The sequence below is a fragment of the Euwallacea fornicatus genome, chromosome 11 (genome assembly GCF_040115645.1).
Source record: "Euwallacea fornicatus isolate EFF26 chromosome 11, ASM4011564v1, whole genome shotgun sequence".
In the NCBI taxonomy this organism is placed as follows: Eukaryota; Metazoa; Arthropoda; class Insecta; order Coleoptera; family Curculionidae; genus Euwallacea; species Euwallacea fornicatus.
Window position 1 is genome coordinate 4,519,319 of NC_089551.1, and position 19,590 is coordinate 4,538,908.

A 19,590-nucleotide genomic window follows, 5' to 3' on the forward strand; every position below is an offset into this window, starting at 1 on the left:
AAAGGAGACACACTGTTACCAACGAGGCTGCACAGATTGCAATGTTGGGGCACATTGAATTGAATCATATAAATCAAGAAAAGTTTATCTCAAGCACCTGAGAATTAGAAACAACATCATGTAATCCACGTGATAGTGATTTTAAAAAAGCATCATTTCCATTCTTACAAGATGCACCTGATTCATGAGCTCAATGAAGATGACCCAGATCTCCGTAGGCTATTTTGTGAAGTGATGAGTGAAAGCATTTTCATCAATCCCAATTTTTTATATTCAACATGCTTTTCTGACGGATGCACATTCTTTCTGAATGGTCTCGTGAACAGACATTGGAGTGATGTGAATCCACAGAATTTGAGAGGGCAGCATTCACAGCATCCAGAAAAATTGAATGTATGGGCTGGAATTTTGGGAAATCGTATTGTTGGACTTTGTTTTTTTACTTGATAACTTGACGCGTTAATCTCACTTCAATCTACTTCAAGTCTTCATCTACCCTCAGATTGTGGATGATCTTGAAAACGACGATTAGATTCCGGAGAATAACGTATTTTTTCAACAAGATGGTGGCCACACTGTGCAGATCCTCTACGTAACTTTCTGGATCAACATTTTCCCGAATACTGGATTGGTAAAAGAGGTTTTACTGAATGGCCCCGAAGATCGCCCGATTTAACACCACTGGACTTTTTCTCATGGGGTTAATTAAAAACTGTTGTTTAAAAATCGAAATATACCTCTTTAGAAGATCTTTGCCACCGAATAGTGAAAGCACGTGGTGAAACAACTCACAAAATGCTACACAATGTTCGGGAAGAATTTAAACAAAGACTTTATTATTGTATGGAAGTAAGTGGGTCGCAATTTGAACACTTAATTAAACAAAACATTATTTGAAAATTCATTTTTTTCATTTTATTTCTCCGACGTTTTAAAACGATTTTTTTGCAAGATTTAAAGTGGAGGAAAAAAATGTCAATATACTCGTAAAGAGAATTGAAATACCTTTGAGTCAATGTGCCATTTGACTCCCTGTGCTATTTAACATTCTTCAAGGGGTTTTCACCCCGTTTAGGGGGATGACTCTGCACCTACGGATTCATGATGTAGAAATATACCCTCTAAAAGTAAAATTGACGTGTCTCGGGGTTTTTCGAAGAAAAAAATTCCTTTCGAGATATTTCAGGTGTATTCTTTTAAATGGGCCACGCCGTATACTAGCAAGATGCGTATTCCCCCAATTGTAAGAAGTAACGACTTTAAAGCAGAGAAGGCGAAAATTTTGCGTACACTAGAAAATGGCGACAACGCACATCTGTTGGAATTTGTCCGGAAATTGGGGAAAAATTCGGGAAGACGTGCGGGTTTACAAAACATCATTTTCACTGATGGGTGCACATTTAGTGCAACTGAACTTGTAGCTGCACAAAGTTGTCGGCTTTGCTCACAAGAAAATCGAAATTTTACTACTTCGCGAAGTCACGAGTCCAAGAAAATAAATGTTTGGCGCACTATTACTTGCAAACGAATCGTTAGTCCCTATTTTTTTTTCAAGAAAATCTTAAATAAAATCATTTTAGGGAAGTAAAACACTTTTTTCTGGCTCAAATTTGAAAACAAAAATTTGAAGTTCACATACAACGCACATTTCCAACAAAATGGATGTCCCGCCCATTCAGGTACGAAATTAACCAGCAAGGCATTTTCCTGAAAAGTGGATTGGTGGATTTGGGCGTATTTTGTGACCACCCAGATCGCCTGACCTCATGGCGTGTGATTTTTTCCTTTGGGGGTTTTTGACGGAACAAGTGTACAAACAATTTTAATCACATAACTTTAATGTTTAAAAAAATTAAAGAATTGGAGTTGTGACTGAAATAAATCAATACATTATTCTTTCTGTGTACGAAAAATTTAAAGCCCTTTTGGGAAAATGCGATGAAGTCGGTGGCTTTCAAGTGTAATATGCAATCGCGATATCTATTTTTCTTAAAAACAGCAGTATCAGATTTCTTTAGTCGGCTCAAGAGTTATCTACAAATTTAAAAATAAAAACAATTGAAATTTGGTATTTTGGCTATTAAAATGGTTCTAAGCAACCTCTTCAATCAATATTTTATTCAAAATTAAGAAATAGAGTTAGTTTACTCCTAAATCGAAACCGCGTTCTGACAGATTTTGAGCTTCCCGCAAAAAAAAAAAATTCTCATGATGAACGGTGTATTTCGAACAAGCAAAAACCTATATGAAGAGGGACTTTCTGTCGAAAAACGCGAAATTTGGGCCATTTATGGTATAGGCAACTCCATCTGAGGACACCCGGTATAGCTTCACGTTTGATTTGTTGTCGGGCACATTTTTTTAATTTACGTTTTCTGTGATAAAACTTAATTGCTTTAGAAAGATACAATTTCCTCTCAAGTTTTTTTAATTTCATTTCCAAAACGCTTTTGTGTCAAGTTCGCTTGCTTTAGGGAAATTCCATTCTAAGTTTTTTAGGAAAACTGCAATTTCATCACGTTTGTAGCAAATATCAGATTTTGGATATCCAGAATCAATGTTAAATCTCCCCATAGCAGTAGTAGATAAACAAGGGGGTATCACATCAAATATATAGTTTTCGCATTATCGATATTACCGCTATTCCGTTATTTTCATCATTCCGTTATTTCAGTGCCGGTATGGAGGTATGGGCGGTTATCGTAATGTTAATTTATCAGAGTTTATTGTAAACTGTTTTTTTTTCGTTACGTAAAGATTAATATGGAGTCTTACGATACAAAGTTTGGCAAAATACATATTAGGAAAGCATATTTTCTTTTGCTTACCTAAATGATTTTTGGGTGAAGTTCTCCAAAAGAACCAGGTTCTCAAGCGTGCGTGCAACAAAACTCGCTAGCGTCCTCAAATCAAGTACGGACCTGTCTCAAGCAGGTACCGCCTAGACAAAAATAGGTACGCTTCTGTCACTCCGCTCCATCCACGAGGGAGATAGAGATACATTTTTAACGTTATCCTTAACGTAACGACAAAAAAACAATTTGCGCTAAACTCCGATAAACTAACATTACGATAACCGCCTACGCCTCCATACCGGCACTGAAATAACGGAACGGTAAAAATAACGTAATAACGGTAACATCGACTATGCGAAAACTTTCCATTTGATGTCGTACCCCCCTTGTTTATCTACTAGTGGTTACACGATAATTTAGCTTCTGGATCTTTAATCTAAAATAATTCTTATAAATTTGTCACCGTAACTTCTTCGCAAAGGTAAGTTCTACTAGATTCAGTTAAGCTGTACTGGGCAGATCATCCATTTTATTTAACATTTCATTTGACAGTTTATTTGCTCAATTTTTATGCCGACCCACCTTTCTCAAACGCTCCAATGACCTTTAAGCTTGTCTGTACGGATTGTTTTCTTCGAGCAGTTATTCCATGCAAAAACATGAATGCTGTGTAACATGCCTGAGCGTCTACGACAGTAGTTTCATTGTTTTGTAAATTACATCGACATCTATAGACATAAGAGGTATCGTTGAATTTGGAAACTTCAGTTTCTCCACATCTAGGTGTCCTTTTCCTAACACCCTTCGCCGCTATAAGTCCAGATAAGTAACAGTTTTGATCATCCACCGTCTCTAATCGGTTAAAATTTCTTAGCATTTTTCGTTTGTCTTCAACACTGATTTTAAAAAGTTTTTTTACAACGTTTGCACCGGCAGTCGGACCCAATTCATGACTTTGAACCTTCAATTTTTCTCCGACGTCGAATATTCCTCTATGGGTTTTACGTCCTTTGTTTTTTCTTCCATGACGCAAATATGCATAAATTGATACTGTAAACAACACCACGTGGGTGTCCTTTTAACGACTGCACAGTAATTAAAAATAATGATAATAGGACAGGATAATGATGCCACCACCTGCTAGCTTTGTGAGCATCGAAGCTCTTATAATTCTTTCGCTTTACGCGTGGACGTTCGCAGTTTTAGCGGGTACGTCCAATCGAAAGTCGCAATCGTCCCGTGACCGTTGTTCTTATTTCAATTTGCCTCATAGCGAAAAGATGAAGCCTATGAGAGGCTCTGAGAAGTTGCAAAAATCTTACTTTGCCATAAAAATTGACTCTCATCGTTTTTCCCCTGGGCTCTTCGAACAGAATCGCCCGATTCGGGGCATTTATTGATTTATCACTTAGAGCGATGCAGGGTGAGAGTTTTCAAACTTTCGATAACAATTGTTACTTGTCTATTTGGAGAAAGCGATGATTTGCTGAACAGCTTCGGCACGCTGAGGAAAACTGTAAATTTCATGAAATATAGAGGCACCTCAAACACTTTTCCTCGTCAAGTAACAAACATAAAGGTCTTACTCAAACCATAAAAGAAATGCCGCATAAACGAATTTACATTTACATTTCCGTCTAATATTCGTTCGTTTTCAACAACTTTATCTCGCAAATACAATTTCGTTTAAAAATTTCTTTTTATTAAAAATGTTCACTATTGTTACGCATACAGGGCGTTTGGCAAGTCGTTACAATAACTTTATGGGGTGAGAGATTAAATGCTTTTGAGTCGATTTAACCAAACATGCCTCGTACCAGGTGTTACAGCTTTCGTCTTAATTGAGATTTTACTATTTTTAATTTAACCCTGCTTTTTCGCAATTATTGAAGGGTAGAAGAACAACAAGCCTTTTAGTCACAAAGCTGCACTCAACGTTTTTATTATGTAGGGATATAATGCTTAAATTATTTAAGCGATGAAGTCTAAAATGGCTTTTTTACTTATTTAGGGCTCTACAGACATGGTCGTCCGAGTTTGTAACAAAGCGAAGGGTCAAATTCAAACCTGGGTTTTATTGAAACGCTTAGGTGCATGTTCAGTCAAATTCCATGAAAACTTTCTTAGGTAGTGGTTTTTCAGTGCTTCTGAAAAGATTCTTAACAAACGTTTTAAAAATTAGAGAAATGAACTTTTAAGTACGCAAGGGGCCCTTTGGTGGGAACATTATCTGTTAAAAATGGATTAAAGCGTCAAGATGTTTGCTAGGAAAAAGCAATTTTTTAGAAAATACCCGAGTTCTTAAAATACTGGAGGATCCAAAAACTTAATATTTATTTCAATATCTTTTAAAAACTAATTTAAAACTACGGTGTAAAAAAGAAATAATCCCGTTAAATCTTAGAAATAATATCGTCTCCCAAAATGACGGCTGCACAGCGCATTAACGAGTTGCTTTAAGAGAGTTTGTATGTGAGGAATTACCCTATCGTTGGATAGGGGGAAATGGACCAATTTTGCGGCCCGCGAGGCCTCCCGACTTGACTCCGCTTGATTATTACGTATGGGGAGGAGCAAAAGAATTGGTTTGTGCGGTCCCAATTTTTTACTCGGGAACAATTAATGGAAAGAAACGACGCGGCATTTACGCAAATGACACAAGATATTTCGTTAGGAGTAACTACAACTTAAATGCGAACACGAGCGTATGAGAAATAGAGGGTCACATTTCTAAAAGTATTTTTAAAAGATAATGTTGGCCCAGGCCACACGTTTATGCTTCACCATCACCTGTTGGGTTTTTTAAACGATAACCCACTATACAGAGTCTCTCAGATTTTAATGGGGAAAATTTAGCAAATGACGGAACTCGGAAAAATAATGAGAAAAGCTCATACGAATTTGTGCGTTTTGAAGCTTCATTAACAAAATACAGGGTATTAAAGTTTCCAATTGTTTTTTTCGATTTAGTTTTCCAATTGCCCATGTTTTTCAGATATTAATTCGAAATTTTGCACGTACACCACTACTTTGAATCTACGCAGTTTGAGTCAATAAGTCGCTGTGAAAACCTGTTTCCATCTGATTCACATTGCTAAGAATGTCTCTTCGGAACAGTTAGTTGAGAGTTTATTTAAAAATAACGTAAAATTAGTGTGCTTTTGCAGCCACGTTTACGAATGTCAGAAAAACAGTGAGAGACACGAAAAAAATCCAAGAGGTGAAAAAATTTCTAAAATGAACAAAGAATTCTGTCACAATAGATTATGGAAATCTTTTGGACATTGGTGCCAATTAGTGGGTTCTGCTTCCGCTGCTGGTTCCTGGGGTTTTGAAGTATTCGAAGGACCACTCTCGGTTTTGGTCAGGCCGATGGAAACTGAATTCAACGGACTTGTGACGTAACCTTTAATCGATTTATTTTAACTGAAGTCTTAAATTAATTTATTTGTGCAATCGGTGCAAGTACGGTCACAGTTTTGCGAGTACCCCACTTCTGGGGGTTGCAGCACCAAATTTTTGTTTTCTCAAGTTGCTGTGAACTTGAAGAGTATTCAAGTTTTGTGAGTGGGTTATCTTGTGAACTGCTACGTTTGGTTGGTCTTGATGAACTGATGGGTCTCTTCTTTTTCTTCCCAAAAAATGTTTTTTTCCGTTCCACTCTCACTCGGGGCTTGGAATTCCCCGTCCTAATGTCGGATGTAACGCGAAGATAACACAAGTTTGACGGATTAATGGTCCTTGCCCTTGCAGACCCTTGGTCGTTGACATCTGGTCTTTTATTTTAATTGGTTGCAACCACCAGATGTTGGTTTTCACTTATAGCCCATTGGAGTCGAGTATTTGGGAAGATTCTGGGTTCCTTAAGTGTGAGCAATAAACCATACAGCCCGGGTCCTTGAATCTAGTCGAGAACTCTGTCCGATTTTATGATACGCCTTTCGGCAATTTTTGTTAAAGAAATTAGGAATTTTCCCAAAAGCCTGAATTGAGTTCAGACAAATTCAAAACACAGGTCGCTGAAGATCAGTGGTGTCCCACAAAAAATTTAAGGATTGTGAAATGAGGTTTGACTCTCGAAAGAGTTGCATTCCGTAGATTTTTACAGCTACTTTTCCAAGTTGATATTTGATAGACATAGGCAGCTGCGCAAAAAAAATCCAAAACTTTAACACCCTGTATTTCTGCAACAAAGATTTAATACGTAGAAGTCCATATGAACTTTTCGCGTTGCTCTCCCGAGGTCTATCGTCCGTTATACATGGTGTGCCAACTAAAACGAAACAGAACTGTTTTTTCGGTTGATAAAAGAATTATGCAAAAATGCTCGGACACGTCAACTTTAGTGTGGAGGGGGAAGATTTTTCATTAGACATTTACGGTGATTGTCTTCATCCCCTGAGCAGGGGAGGAACCACCCCTAAAATTTTTTAATGGGAAGGGGAGTCAAGTGATACATCAAATTAAAGGATTTTTGAAGGTCTTCATGGCGATACAAAAATTTCCTACTTTGAAGCAACCGCTGATGAGTAAATCGATTATTTCTTCATGAACACTACAAATACAAAACATAAGAACACCTAAATCAATTGTACAAAATGCTGTCCGTTAACCTCCTGACAGTAAAATAAGTTTGCTTCGAATCGCTGTCGTACCTTCTGAAGTGTCCCATTTGGAATTTCTTCTCGAAAATGGTTAGACCGCACCTAACATCAACCGATAAAAAGGAAGAATGTTAATTTGATCATACTATTTAATTTCTATTTCTTGATTCATGCAACACATTATTATTACCTAACAAAATCCATGATTTTAACGCAAAATTTGGTTCGTGAAGAAATAACCGATTTACTCATCAGCGGTTGCTTCAAAGTAGGAAATTTTTGTATCGCCATGAAGACCTTCAGAAAGTCTTTAATTTGATGTATCACTTGACCCCCTTCCCATTTAAAATTTTAGGGGTGGTTCATCCCTGCGCAGGGGATGAAGGTAATCACCGTAAATATCTAATGACAAATCCTCCCCCTCCACACTAAAGTTGACGTGTCCGAGCATTTTTGCATAACTCTTTTATCAACCGAGAAAACAGCTCTGTTTCGTTATAGTTGGCGCACCTTGTATATCCCCGATTAAAACGTGAAACACCCTGCACTATTTACGTTCCCATTTTCATAAGCCTTAAGCTTATGGCAACTGAGAAATTCCGTGGGCCACCTGGCATACTGCAGCTTTCATATTCGTAAGTAAAAGTTGTAGCTGATCATCATTCGATTACTTTACAATAGTCATAAAGCGCAAACTCTACGTCTTTTACTTACCCGGGTTAACCCTATGTAGAAGAAAACTCTCCATAAATTGCGGGTTTTCCCCTGAGCGAATTTTGGTCTTGTGCTTCTGTTTCTTGCTTGGCAGTAATATTAAACGCACCTAAATCAGGACATCGAAATTGATGAGCTGTTTAGTAAAAACGTGCTAATGGAATGAACTTTCGTACCTGGGTGTTAGTGGGTTGTCCGCGATCCCTGTGGGGAATGTCCCTTCCTTGTAGTACGTGTACGGTCATTTTCCTCATTGGTGCATCATACAGCAAAGCGATTTCTAGGTATCCACATCGATTACTCGATCGAACTATGCTGGAATCATTTTCTTGATCAATGAGTCTGTCTCCTTCTACTTCGCAAGATATTGTGATGGTCTCGTCGGGGGCGTCGATGGCCCGTTCATCGCAGTCGGTGTTCATAACCACAATGCACTGGAAAGAAAGCTCGATGAGCAAATGAAAATATAAATCAAAATTTTATAATTCAGATTCAACACTCATATCATGATTCATAAATCAAGCATTTGACTGGCACTGACGAGCATCATGCGCTACGGTTTATTATCAATTTTTTCCTTACATCTCTGTTGTTGGCATTATGCTGGTGGATGTCGGTAGTACTGAGAATCTCTTCATAGGTGTGATTGTCGATTCTAGTTTCTCGGAGATCTGCGTTTCTGCAAATAAAAACTCGCATGCTTCAATACCAATTAATTAGTTTTTCATTACTCACGCACTAAAAGCCCTAACAATTATACAGGGCGTTTGGTACATCGACCCAAATATATAAAGGGGTGATAAAGGGGGTCACATTAAACTTGTCCAACATAACAGTCACGTGGGGCAAGTCGACGATGCCAAGGGGCGCTGTGATGTAAAAAGAATGACATGAGCTTGATGGAAATAAAAATTCATGGATAATAAACTTCTATATGTCGCCTTTAAGGTGAAACAGTATTTGTGAAAAAATATTTTCAGAAAAATTATGAAAAACTTTATTATATTTTTTTCACGGATTTCGTCAGCTTTTCCCAGTGTAGGGCAAGATGACGTCCACATTGGGGCAAGATGGCGAAATTAAGAAAAATTTTATTAAATTTAACATTAAATGCTTTGGTTTGACTTGCTTTTATTTTTTAAAAGCTCACGTCGCATGGTCTTAATGTTTTTCTTCGCCTTCTAAGCGTTTTTCATCCGGTGAAGAAGTTATCACCGAAGCTTTTTGTCGTTTTCTCTGGTTTTGCATTTTGTTCTACGCTAACTTTCAAAAAAACCGCAACACCAAGAAGAACGCATTGTATGTATTTGAAATTTTGGCATGATTTTAGACTTGTAAAGAGAAAAAAATGATAAAAATTTCAAGATCGTATTTTAATGCGATATGAAGTTTTTCTTTACTTTTCTATCTGTGACGATCGTTCTTTTTGCAAATTTTTTTACAGGCGGATAGCGATAAAGGTACTATTGTTAGTACCATATAGAATGTGTGGTAGTGCAAAATGCCTCGTTTACGCCCAAATGCAGTTTATCGGCAGTTAACTCCCTTTAAAAGGGGAAGAACTGTTGGTATGCATGAGGCAGGTTTACCTTTCCGCGAAATTGCACGTAGATTGGATCGAAACGCATCAACAGTGCTAAGAGCTTGGAGAGATTGGTCTGACGAAGGGTCAGTAAATCGTCATCGTGGTAGTGGCCGTCCAAGAATGACGAACCAACGCGAAGACCGGCGACTTCGTCGTTCAGCGACAGGCGCCCCGTTTGAAACAATTCCGTCTCTTGGTGCTGACTGGGTAGCCACCCTAAATCGAAGGGTCTCCCTTAGTACGATGTATCGCAGAATTCGAAGTTTTGGACTAAATACATATCGTCCTATGGGTGGGCTTCCATTATCATGAAACCACAGGGTGGCCCGACTGGAGTGGTGTCATCTAAGAGTGCAATGGGTGGATGAGTGGAGAAGAATCATGTTCAATGATGAGAGCCGATTTTGTTTATGGCGATCTGATGGACGGTTACGTGTTAGAAGGTGCAGAGGAAAGCGATTAAATTTGAACTTTTTGGAAAGGTGTCATTCTGGTTTAACACCAGGTGTCATGGTTTGGGGCGCCATCCCAATGGTAGTCGGTCTCCTCTTGTTTTCATTTTTGATAGATTAAATGCTCAGAGGTACATTAATAGTGTCTTAGAACCGGTTCTTGTACCATACATCCACGATCATCCTGGAAGCACGTTTCAACAGGATAATGCGCGACCACATGTAGCCAACGATACTTTGAAGTATTTGGAAGCTGAAAATTTGGATAGTTTGCCTTGGCCAGCTCGGTCTCCAGATTTGTCCCCAATAGAGCATGTATGGGATATAATGGGTCGGAGACTTTAACGTTTAGCTCGCCTTCCAGAGACCATAGATGAACTCCGCGAGCAGGTGCAGATTGCCAGGGATACAATACCACAGGAAGATATAGACAATTTAATTTTAAGCACGCCACGTCGCTTACAGGAATGTATTAATTTAAGAGGAGATACCACCCATTATTAAATTATTATTAAATTTTTTCACTTATTCACAATAATTTTCTTTTGATATTTTGATCGTTTTTATCTATTACCCGACCCAAGGTAATGCCAGAATTTCAATCGTGTACGATCTGTTCTTCTTGGTGTTGCGGTTTTTTTGAAAGTCAGTGTATTACGGCAATGGTCTAGTCTCAGCGAAAGATTTCTCAGAAAATTGTTCCTTAGGTGTGAAACGGGACTTAAATTTGGTGAATATTGAATTTTTACTTGTTGGTGACAGATTCTTATAAATGTTGGATATAGTACTTTTTCACAATATTTTATAACCGGTTTATCATCGCTCGAATCATCTCCAGCGATTTTATGAAGCACATTAACACACGTTCCGACATCTGAACTTTCAGGTTTTTCCGTTGACTGACGGCTACGTGTAAAAAATTGATATCACTGAAAATATGGGGGCTGAAAGATTTAATTTATCATTTCTCAAAACTTTTTACGGCAGTTCTCATGATTGCGGCTGACATATAGGCGTCTCCCGGAAGACGCCCAACGTCTTTATCAAAAATGATTTTCATAGGATTATTTACAGGAAAATGTTCGCAGGCTTGACTGTAATATGTTTTTAAAGGACCAAAGAAACCGACATCTAAGGGGTAGATCCTATGCATAGAATGAGGCTGTAAACTAACTATGACGATATAATTTCCCTGCGGGAATGTATAGAGTATGATCCATTTAAAACAGTCCACCTGAAATATTCTGAATGGAACTTTTTTCTTGAGAAAACTCCGAGACAGGTCAATTTTACTTTTAAGGCAGACATTTTTAATTCATAAATTCGCAGGTGTAGATTCATACCCCTAAATGGGGTGGCAACCCCATCAAACAACACGAAAAGTCTAGTGGCACATCAAATCAAAGGTATTTTCATTCTCTTTACAGGTATGCTGAGATCTTTTTGACCCACCTTTAAATATTGTAAAAAAACCGTTTTAAAACGTCGATGAAATAAATAAGTTTTTAAATAATGTTTTGTTTAATTAAGTGTTCGAATTGCGACCCACTTACTTCCATACAATAATAAAGTCTTGTTCCTCCCGAATATTTTGTGACATTTCGGGTGTTATTTCACTACTTGCTCTCACTATTCGGTGGTGAAGATCATCTAAAGGATTAAGGATAAAGGATAAAGAGGAAGAGGTAGATTTCGATTTATAAACAACAGTGTTTAATTAACCCCATAAGAAAAAGTCCAGTGGTATTAAATCAGACGATCTTGGGAGCCATTCAGTGAAATCTCTTCTACAATTCAGTGTTCGGGAAAATGTTGATTCAAAAAGTTACCTAGAGAATCTGCATAGGGTGGCGGAGCACCATCTTGTTGAAAAAATACATTATTCTCCGGAATCTGATCGTCGTTTTCAAGATCATCCACAATGTGAGGGTAGATGAAGACTTGAAGTAGATTGAAGTGAGATTAACGCGTCAAGTTATCAAGTAAAAAAACAAAGTCCAACAATACGATTTCCCAAAATTCCAGCCCATACATTCAATTTTTCTGGATGCTGTGAATGCTGTCCTCTCAAATTCTGTGGATTCACATCACTCCAATGTCTGCAACTATGTCTGTTCACGAGACCATTCAAAAAGAATGTGCATCCGTCAGAAAAGCATGTTGAATATAAAAAATTGGGTTTGACGAAAATGCTTTCACTGGTCACCTCACAAAATAGCCCACGGAGATCTGGGTCATCTTCGTTGAGCTCATGAATCAGGTGCATCTTGTAAGGATGGAAATGATGCTTTTTCAAAATCACTATCACGTGGATTACATGACGTTGTTTCTAATTCTCGGGTGCTTGAGATAAACTTTTCTTGATTTATATGATTCAATTCAATGTGCCCCAACATTGCAATCTGTGCAGCCTCGTTGGTAACAGTGTGTCTCCTTTCATGTTTTTTGTTAGCAACAGATCCAGTCTCCATGAATGTTAGATATTAAATTCGTCGCACAGGGATGTCTCAGATACTTACCGAGATGCCATTCAACAAAAATTCGTGCAATTTCTCGGGCTATTTCATTGATTTGGAAATAGATGATGACAATTTCAACCCTCTCTGCAGTGGTGTAAACCACAATGCTTTGAATCGTCAGATCAATCGACAAACGCGGCACAATTCCGCACAGTTTAAAATCGGCACGAAACTACCCATTCAACGCTAACAAAACCCATAATTTCGTTTCAAAAATTCGATTATAAACATTACTTTTTGTAGCACTAGTGAGTTAATTATTAAGTTTAGATAATTTTTTTCGATTCATTTCACCGAAGTTTTAAAACTGTTTTTTTACAATATCTAAAAGCGAAGCAAAAAATTTTCGGGACACTCGTAAACCGAATTGAAATACCTTTCATTCGATGTGCCACTTGACACCCCGTGCTATTTAGGATTCCTGAAGGGGTTGCCACCCCATTGAGGGGCGTGACTCTACACCTACGAATTTGTGATCTAAAAATGTTTTCCTTGAAAGTAAAGTTGACGTGTCTCGGGATTTTCTGAAGAATAAAATTCCATTCAAGATATTTCCGGTGAACTGTTTTAAATGGGCCACTCTGTATGTACAGTTGTTAAGCATAATATGTAATATTACTTGCAGTTTGTCATGTTGGGTGCTTACTAATAATTTCGTTAAATTAGTTTTTACTAGTTGTTTATGCACTGTGTAAGCATTTTGACACTATTATTGGTTTGAAGATATTAACTATCATTTGCGTCAAAATTTTGACAACTTTAAGAATTATAACGCGTCCCAATCTACAGGAGGTCTCTAAAAGGTCTTTACAACGCTCCAGCATAGATTCACAGCTGAGATCAAAATAAGACGACGAAAATCATATTTGCCATAGTTCAAAAGTTGATCATAACCGAGCTACAGGGTGGCAAAGTTGAAATAGGAAATGAAATTTTTAACCATTATTGTTGAAGAGCAGGAGGAAAACCCATGAAATTTTCTACGAGGAAGTTTTTCGGAATGAGGAATTCGTATCTGTAAACAAAACTTACGGAACTCGTAGAGGGCGTGACGTACGCATTAGGTACTGCTTTAGGCCCTTCAAGCTTTTTTGGTTATAACGGTAAACTACTTTTGGGTGAAAACACGTGTTTGCGCGGTATTTTTGCTTATGAAAGGAATACCTGAATTAAGTCGCTAGCTGCGACTATTTGCGAGAGAAACGCTCGAAAAGTAAATGCAAAAAATGCATACTTTTTCCATTCTCAGGTACCAACTATTTTTATTTGCCAAGAAAGTATTTTTATTGTTTTTGCAGTCAAATTGATCTTCCCGAAAGTGACGGGATATTTTTTTAAGAGTTTTTATCTTCTGCTTTTAAGTTCAGTGGTAAAAGTAAATTTTTATTTTTATTTACATTACTGGAATTTATTTATGAAATTTACATTGCTGGAAAATATTCCTCTACAACAAAGAGAAAGAATGTGGTCCGTGCATGATAACGCTTCACCTCGTTTAGCCTTAATTGTCAGGAATTATTTAAATCAGAAGTACCGAAATGAATCGATCGGTAAAAGTAATGAGGCTCCCGCGAATTGGCCACCACGTTACCCGGACTTAAATCCATTGGATTTTTTTTCTTGGAGACATCTTTAATCAGTGGTGTACCGAACATCTGTTGCTACTCAAGAAGAACTCTGGCAACGAATTCAAAAGGCAATAAATGATCTTCGAGACAACGACGAAGTCGTGCAAAGAATACAATTTCATTTTATTCGTCGCATTAATCTTTGAACGCACGTAAATTGTGGGCATTTTGAGCACCTACTTAAGTAACTTTTTAATGTTTTTTTAGCACTAAAAAATAAAAATTTAGAAAATTACATTCTTCTGCATTCTGTTGACAAGCGTTTCTCTCGGAAATGGTCGTAGTTGACGCCTTGGTTAAGGTACACCTTTTTTTAAGCAAAAACACCGCGCAGGTACGTTTTTTCACCCGAACGTGGTTTACCCTTACGAACAAAAAAACTTGTAGGGCCTGAACAAGTACCAAATGCGTATGTGGCGCCCTCTACGAGTTACATCAATTTTGTTTGCAAATATGGATTCCTCATCTCGAAAAACCCTCTTGTGGTAAATTCCATCAGTTTTCCTCGTGCCGTTTAAGATTTATGGCTAAAAATAGAATTTTGCATTTCAATTTTGCCACCCTGTAGCTCGGTTATTACCAACTTTAGGACTAAGGCTAATATGGTTAAATCGTTTTATTTTGGTCTCAGCCACCTATGGTAGAGCGTTGTAAAGACCTTTTAGAGACACTCTGTGTGGTTGTTAGGACTCATATAATCGACCATTATAGCACGTCGCGGCGTGCGTAAACGGTCTTTATGGTGCACGTATGGGTAAACGAGGGTCGACTCGTGTCGACAACAATTTTCCTTTCGAATCAGATAATTGATTATTTTCCTGCGCAATTTAATCAATCAGTCTGTTATACGTGTCGAGAAAATACCTATGTAAAAGTTGAATGTTATTTGAGGACAGTCACTGATGATAAAAAATGGAAACACACTGTTAACGAACTGTCTTCAATGACTTAAGACTTATGGAACTTACTTATGTAAAGCTTGATTAATTTCAGCAGTAACCTTCGTCGAAGGTGGCAACTTATGCTTCTCTCCCACCGAGCTGGTAGTGGAGCTGCAGCAGGAACTGTTGCTGCTGAGCCCCACTCTGCCCTTCTCCACCAACGATATGAGGTCCTGCCTCGGTGGCAGAAATTGATTGGGCCCCAATGAAACTACATCGGAGTTGTGCCTGCTGCGCGAACAACCCATTTCTGATTCTGAACTGGAGTCACCGCCATCGAAAGTGAAGGTTTTCACTGGGGGAAATGAGAATAAAAAATTACAGGAATAATCTGGATATTCACGTTTTATCATATGAAAACGCTTTTTCCACATGCGCTTATGTGGTCATGCGTAATCGCGACTAAACTATGGAATAAGTATGAAGCGCAAGTGAAGTCCGGCAATTCACAAACATGCTGGGGAGCGAATGTGCGAAAGCCCCTCGATTTACATCTTTACAAAAATGGTTTGTTTTCACAATCCCCTCGTAGATACTCACCCAATTTACTCTTCGATGAGTGAGAAGTGATATTGGTGATGTGCGACACTAAAGGATTGGGCACCACCCTAGAAGCTACTGGAGGACATGCCTCATCACAGCAATTCAGACTCACTGCTCTCACTGTACCCCATCCCCAGCCCTTGTTCTTTACGTAGAGGAGGATTACCAGCATTATGGCACCTAAACCAGCAAACGCGGCCAGAAATGTACCATCTTTGCCTGAAACATAATGATAGACCATACACGATCAGTTTCCCAGTTTACAACGAGAACAATAATTGCGCAGCTGCGTTCTGCCGAAACTTAATATTCTAATTAAGAAGCAAATTTTACGCAGATAGCAACAAATTACGGAAACCACATCGACAGCAACCCTTAAGCCACAACCACCCTATTTCTCTCCAACACGTGGCCTTAGGATATTGATCGGCGGAATATGTGTCACGTTGCCTCGCACCCTTGTTTCATTGAATCATGAGTTGGTTAAATTAAATCGCTTGTGGCTCGACACTTGTTTAACCAACTAGTGCATTAATGACGGTGAATTAGTAACCGAAACATGTCACCGCTTTGCGGGTGTAGCGAACACGCTAATAGAAGTCAAAATCATTAATCGCTCATTAAGCTGCGTGTTGGCTCCCACATTTGTCCGTGAACTGCATCCCAAAAAACCTAAATTCTGTTAAATTATTCATTGTCGATATGATAACAGTGATGGACGCAACTGGCCGCGTGAATTCAATTATCACGATCTCAAAATTACTATTCAAGAAAAATAGTATGTTAATTGTTCCATTAATGAATAATTTAGTGTTCGTTAAAGACACGTGTTAATAATGAATAGACTGAAAAAAGACACTGAATCAATGTCTCTTTTGGCGAGGGTCGTTTAACTGCACCCTGCGAGTGCTCTCGTCAGGGGGTGTGAAAACGGAAAGTTCAGCGCGACCCACTTCATATTTTCTTAATTCGGAAAAAACGCAACGAGGGATTCCCCTTAAACAAACTTACATAACAATGAATGGAATAGTTGATTGAATAAAAATTGTTGTAAAAAACACAAGACTGTCTGAAGTGTGGACCTCGTGAATGAAAATCTGGATCATTGCAGTAAACGGGAAAATCGATAAGTTCACGGCAACCTGTGTGACCTGAAGGACGTTTGTCGCTGAGAGGCGGAATCTACTTTTACAAATTCATAGTAATGCGCTGAATAATAGCTATTGGAATTGAGTGTTTCGTGAGATTTAAAAGCATTATTCTCAGGATTGAAGCCAGACGTGATGTAGTCAGATTTACGTTATTTGTTGTCTTCCGTGCCCGGCTGTGCATTAATGAACAGGTTCGAGATCGCTCGATCCTCCGAGTTTCACCACGACCCTGTAAAACCTGGCGTTGGCAACAGCAAACACCTGTTGGAAAGTAGCACGTCTTAGACGGAAAAAGTCGCTATATTAATGGAGGAAGTGGATCAGACTATTATGCTCGTGCGACCTGACATATGTATCCATCCCTTAAATGTACTTGTTGAGTTTGAGGCACTTGAAATGTGAAAAGTTTTGATTTTTCTTCGCACCCCGTAGAAAATTTCTCGAAAATTCTGAAGATGCTCTAGCAGAGCCGCCATTAGTGTTCAACTGTTCGAGTCATCAAAGATTCAATTAATACTTTGCGAATTCATGGAGAATTTTCAGAAGCCTAGTTTTGCTTCGATCTTTACTTCAAGACGAATTAACTCAAAAATTGCTAAAAATCCTTTGTAGTAACAAAAAATGCTTATAACTACAACCAGAATTAGTGTCTGTAGCCATATACAAGGTATTCCGGTTAAAAAGCGTATTTTTTCCCCTCCGCGATTTTCTGGACCACCCTGTAACTTCCAACATATTAACAAATGAGAAACTGAACAACTTCAACATTAACCTTTTTCCCTAAACCTTGCGGCTTTTGAGATAAAACAGTGGCCCACGTCACGTGGACCGCCCTGTACATTCAGTGACGGTGTCACAGTCAAGAAATAGTGATGATTTATCGGGCGAAGATGGATGCGAATCTCGAAAAGTGTTCTTCCGAGTACTCATGATTTACGGTTACGGTACCTTTTTCTTACGGTTATGATGGGATTGCACTAGGGCGTATCATTAAACGAATTTTCTTGTAATGTAAAATGCGCACGTAGTGCCAGAGTTTACATTGGAAGAAATTCGCACAGCATTGATATGGACGCCATTTTTATTGAGCCTTCTGACTGAAAAAGTCGTCAAAAAGGCAAAAATTCGTGGTAAAGGACGAAGGTGATGAGGACCATGATGAAAAATTTGGCAACTTATCGGAATCGAAACTGCGAGCTGAACTAAAGACGAAACTCATGAGACAAACGATGAGTGTCCAGCGGACTCCGAACTTGTTCCCATGAATCCAAGGAAATTTGTCTGGTGATTTTCACTGAATGATTCCTATTGCAGCACCATTCGGAACATGTCAGACTTTCACCAATTCAGCTGTTTGTGAACGTCTTTCAGCATAAAGCTCTTACCAAACGGGAAAAAATCTAGATTTTTTCGAAACAATCTGCCGATATTTTTTTATGAAACGAACTGAAGTGGTTCGTCGATAATTCAGTAATTTAAACAAACGAGGCAAATTTGCCGCACGAGGAGCGTTCAATAGAAACTGATAGTGATTACGGCAGCCAGTAAAACTCGAATGGATCCGTATTGATTGATCCGGATTTCTCTAATCGGCAAAAGAATGGATTTACTGAAAAAGTAGGAACTGGCACAAACCTGAGTGTAAATCGTCAATTTAATGCCTAGGCAGAAAAAGTGCTCTCTTCGTGAATGAATTCACGGGTAAATCGTTAGCGAAAAGGGGGCTTTACAGACATGTAAATTAATTGATGAAGCGACTTCACGAAGAAAGTCATGAATAAATTGTCAGTGTAATACCGATTAACAATGCGGATACGCAATTCGCTTTCCTTAGCGTCAGGGAGCATTTTATGGAAAGTAGGTCACAAGGGCCATTCATATTGCAGTGATATACGAATATGGTGCAGGACAAAGGGCTGATGACACCTATTAGATTTGCGTGCTTGCACATAAGCGAAGTACGTTGGCCTAGCTACGCATTAGTTAGGACACCGTGTCCAACATACACTTTGTACCCTCTAATGTTACCACTAACATAAAATTACTTGAACACAAAGAGGAACGGGTTCGATTCATTACCTGTAATCGGACTGTAATCTGAAATGAGGACCATCCTTATCTATGCTGGGCATACAAAATCAAGTTCCCATGATCAAAGTTCTTATTCAAAAAAGTAGCACAAACACTGATCAGCACTTTCTAACACCAAACCGCGAACGAAAAATGGGGAGGAAGTTCAAAAAAATTGGATTACTGTCACACTAGAAGCAGTACTTGTTTGATGCACTAAAAGATTTAAATGTGCTACTTACTGAAAGGACAACCGTACTTAGTTCTATAAATTTTGCGGACACTATCGAAAACATTTTGTGATCGGAGCCGCGTTAGAGTCCTGCGCGTATAGCAGAAACCAACAGCTGAACGCCTGCGTAAGGCCGAAAGGTCCTTGCAAGGACTTTCCCCTGCTACGTGCGTTTATTTCCGCAGGATCCGTTGAACAATGATGGTTGGTATGGAAAACGATAAGGAGATATGCCTGAGTGGCTAATGGGATGCTAATTTATGAATGTTCAAGAATTGCCCTAGCAAAGGGTGGAGCGCGTAGGGGTTGATTTTTGGGAATTCCAGAAATTGCAACAATGTTTGCATTAGCTAATA

The 19,590-nt window shown here is 38.6% G+C and overlaps 1 protein-coding gene across 1 annotated transcript in view; it reads right to left on the bottom strand.

Moving 5' to 3' along the window:
- Syt14 (Synaptotagmin 14) overlaps positions 1 to 19,314 on the bottom strand; it is a 33,628-nt gene extending 14,314 nt beyond the window's left edge. Inside the window, exons 1-6 of the mRNA XM_066287840.1 lie at positions 19,012 to 19,314; positions 15,779 to 16,000; positions 15,266 to 15,533; positions 8,696 to 8,792; positions 8,290 to 8,547; positions 8,114 to 8,222 (exon numbers count right to left, since the gene is read on the bottom strand). Of these exons, the coding sequence (XP_066143937.1) occupies positions 8,114 to 8,222; positions 8,290 to 8,547; positions 8,696 to 8,792; positions 15,266 to 15,533; positions 15,779 to 16,000; positions 19,012 to 19,045 (988 nt within the window). The 5' untranslated portion in view covers positions 19,046 to 19,314. The remainder of the gene's footprint in view (positions 1 to 8,113; positions 8,223 to 8,289; positions 8,548 to 8,695; positions 8,793 to 15,265; positions 15,534 to 15,778; positions 16,001 to 19,011) is intronic.
- Between the last annotated feature and the right edge of the window lie 276 nt (positions 19,315 to 19,590).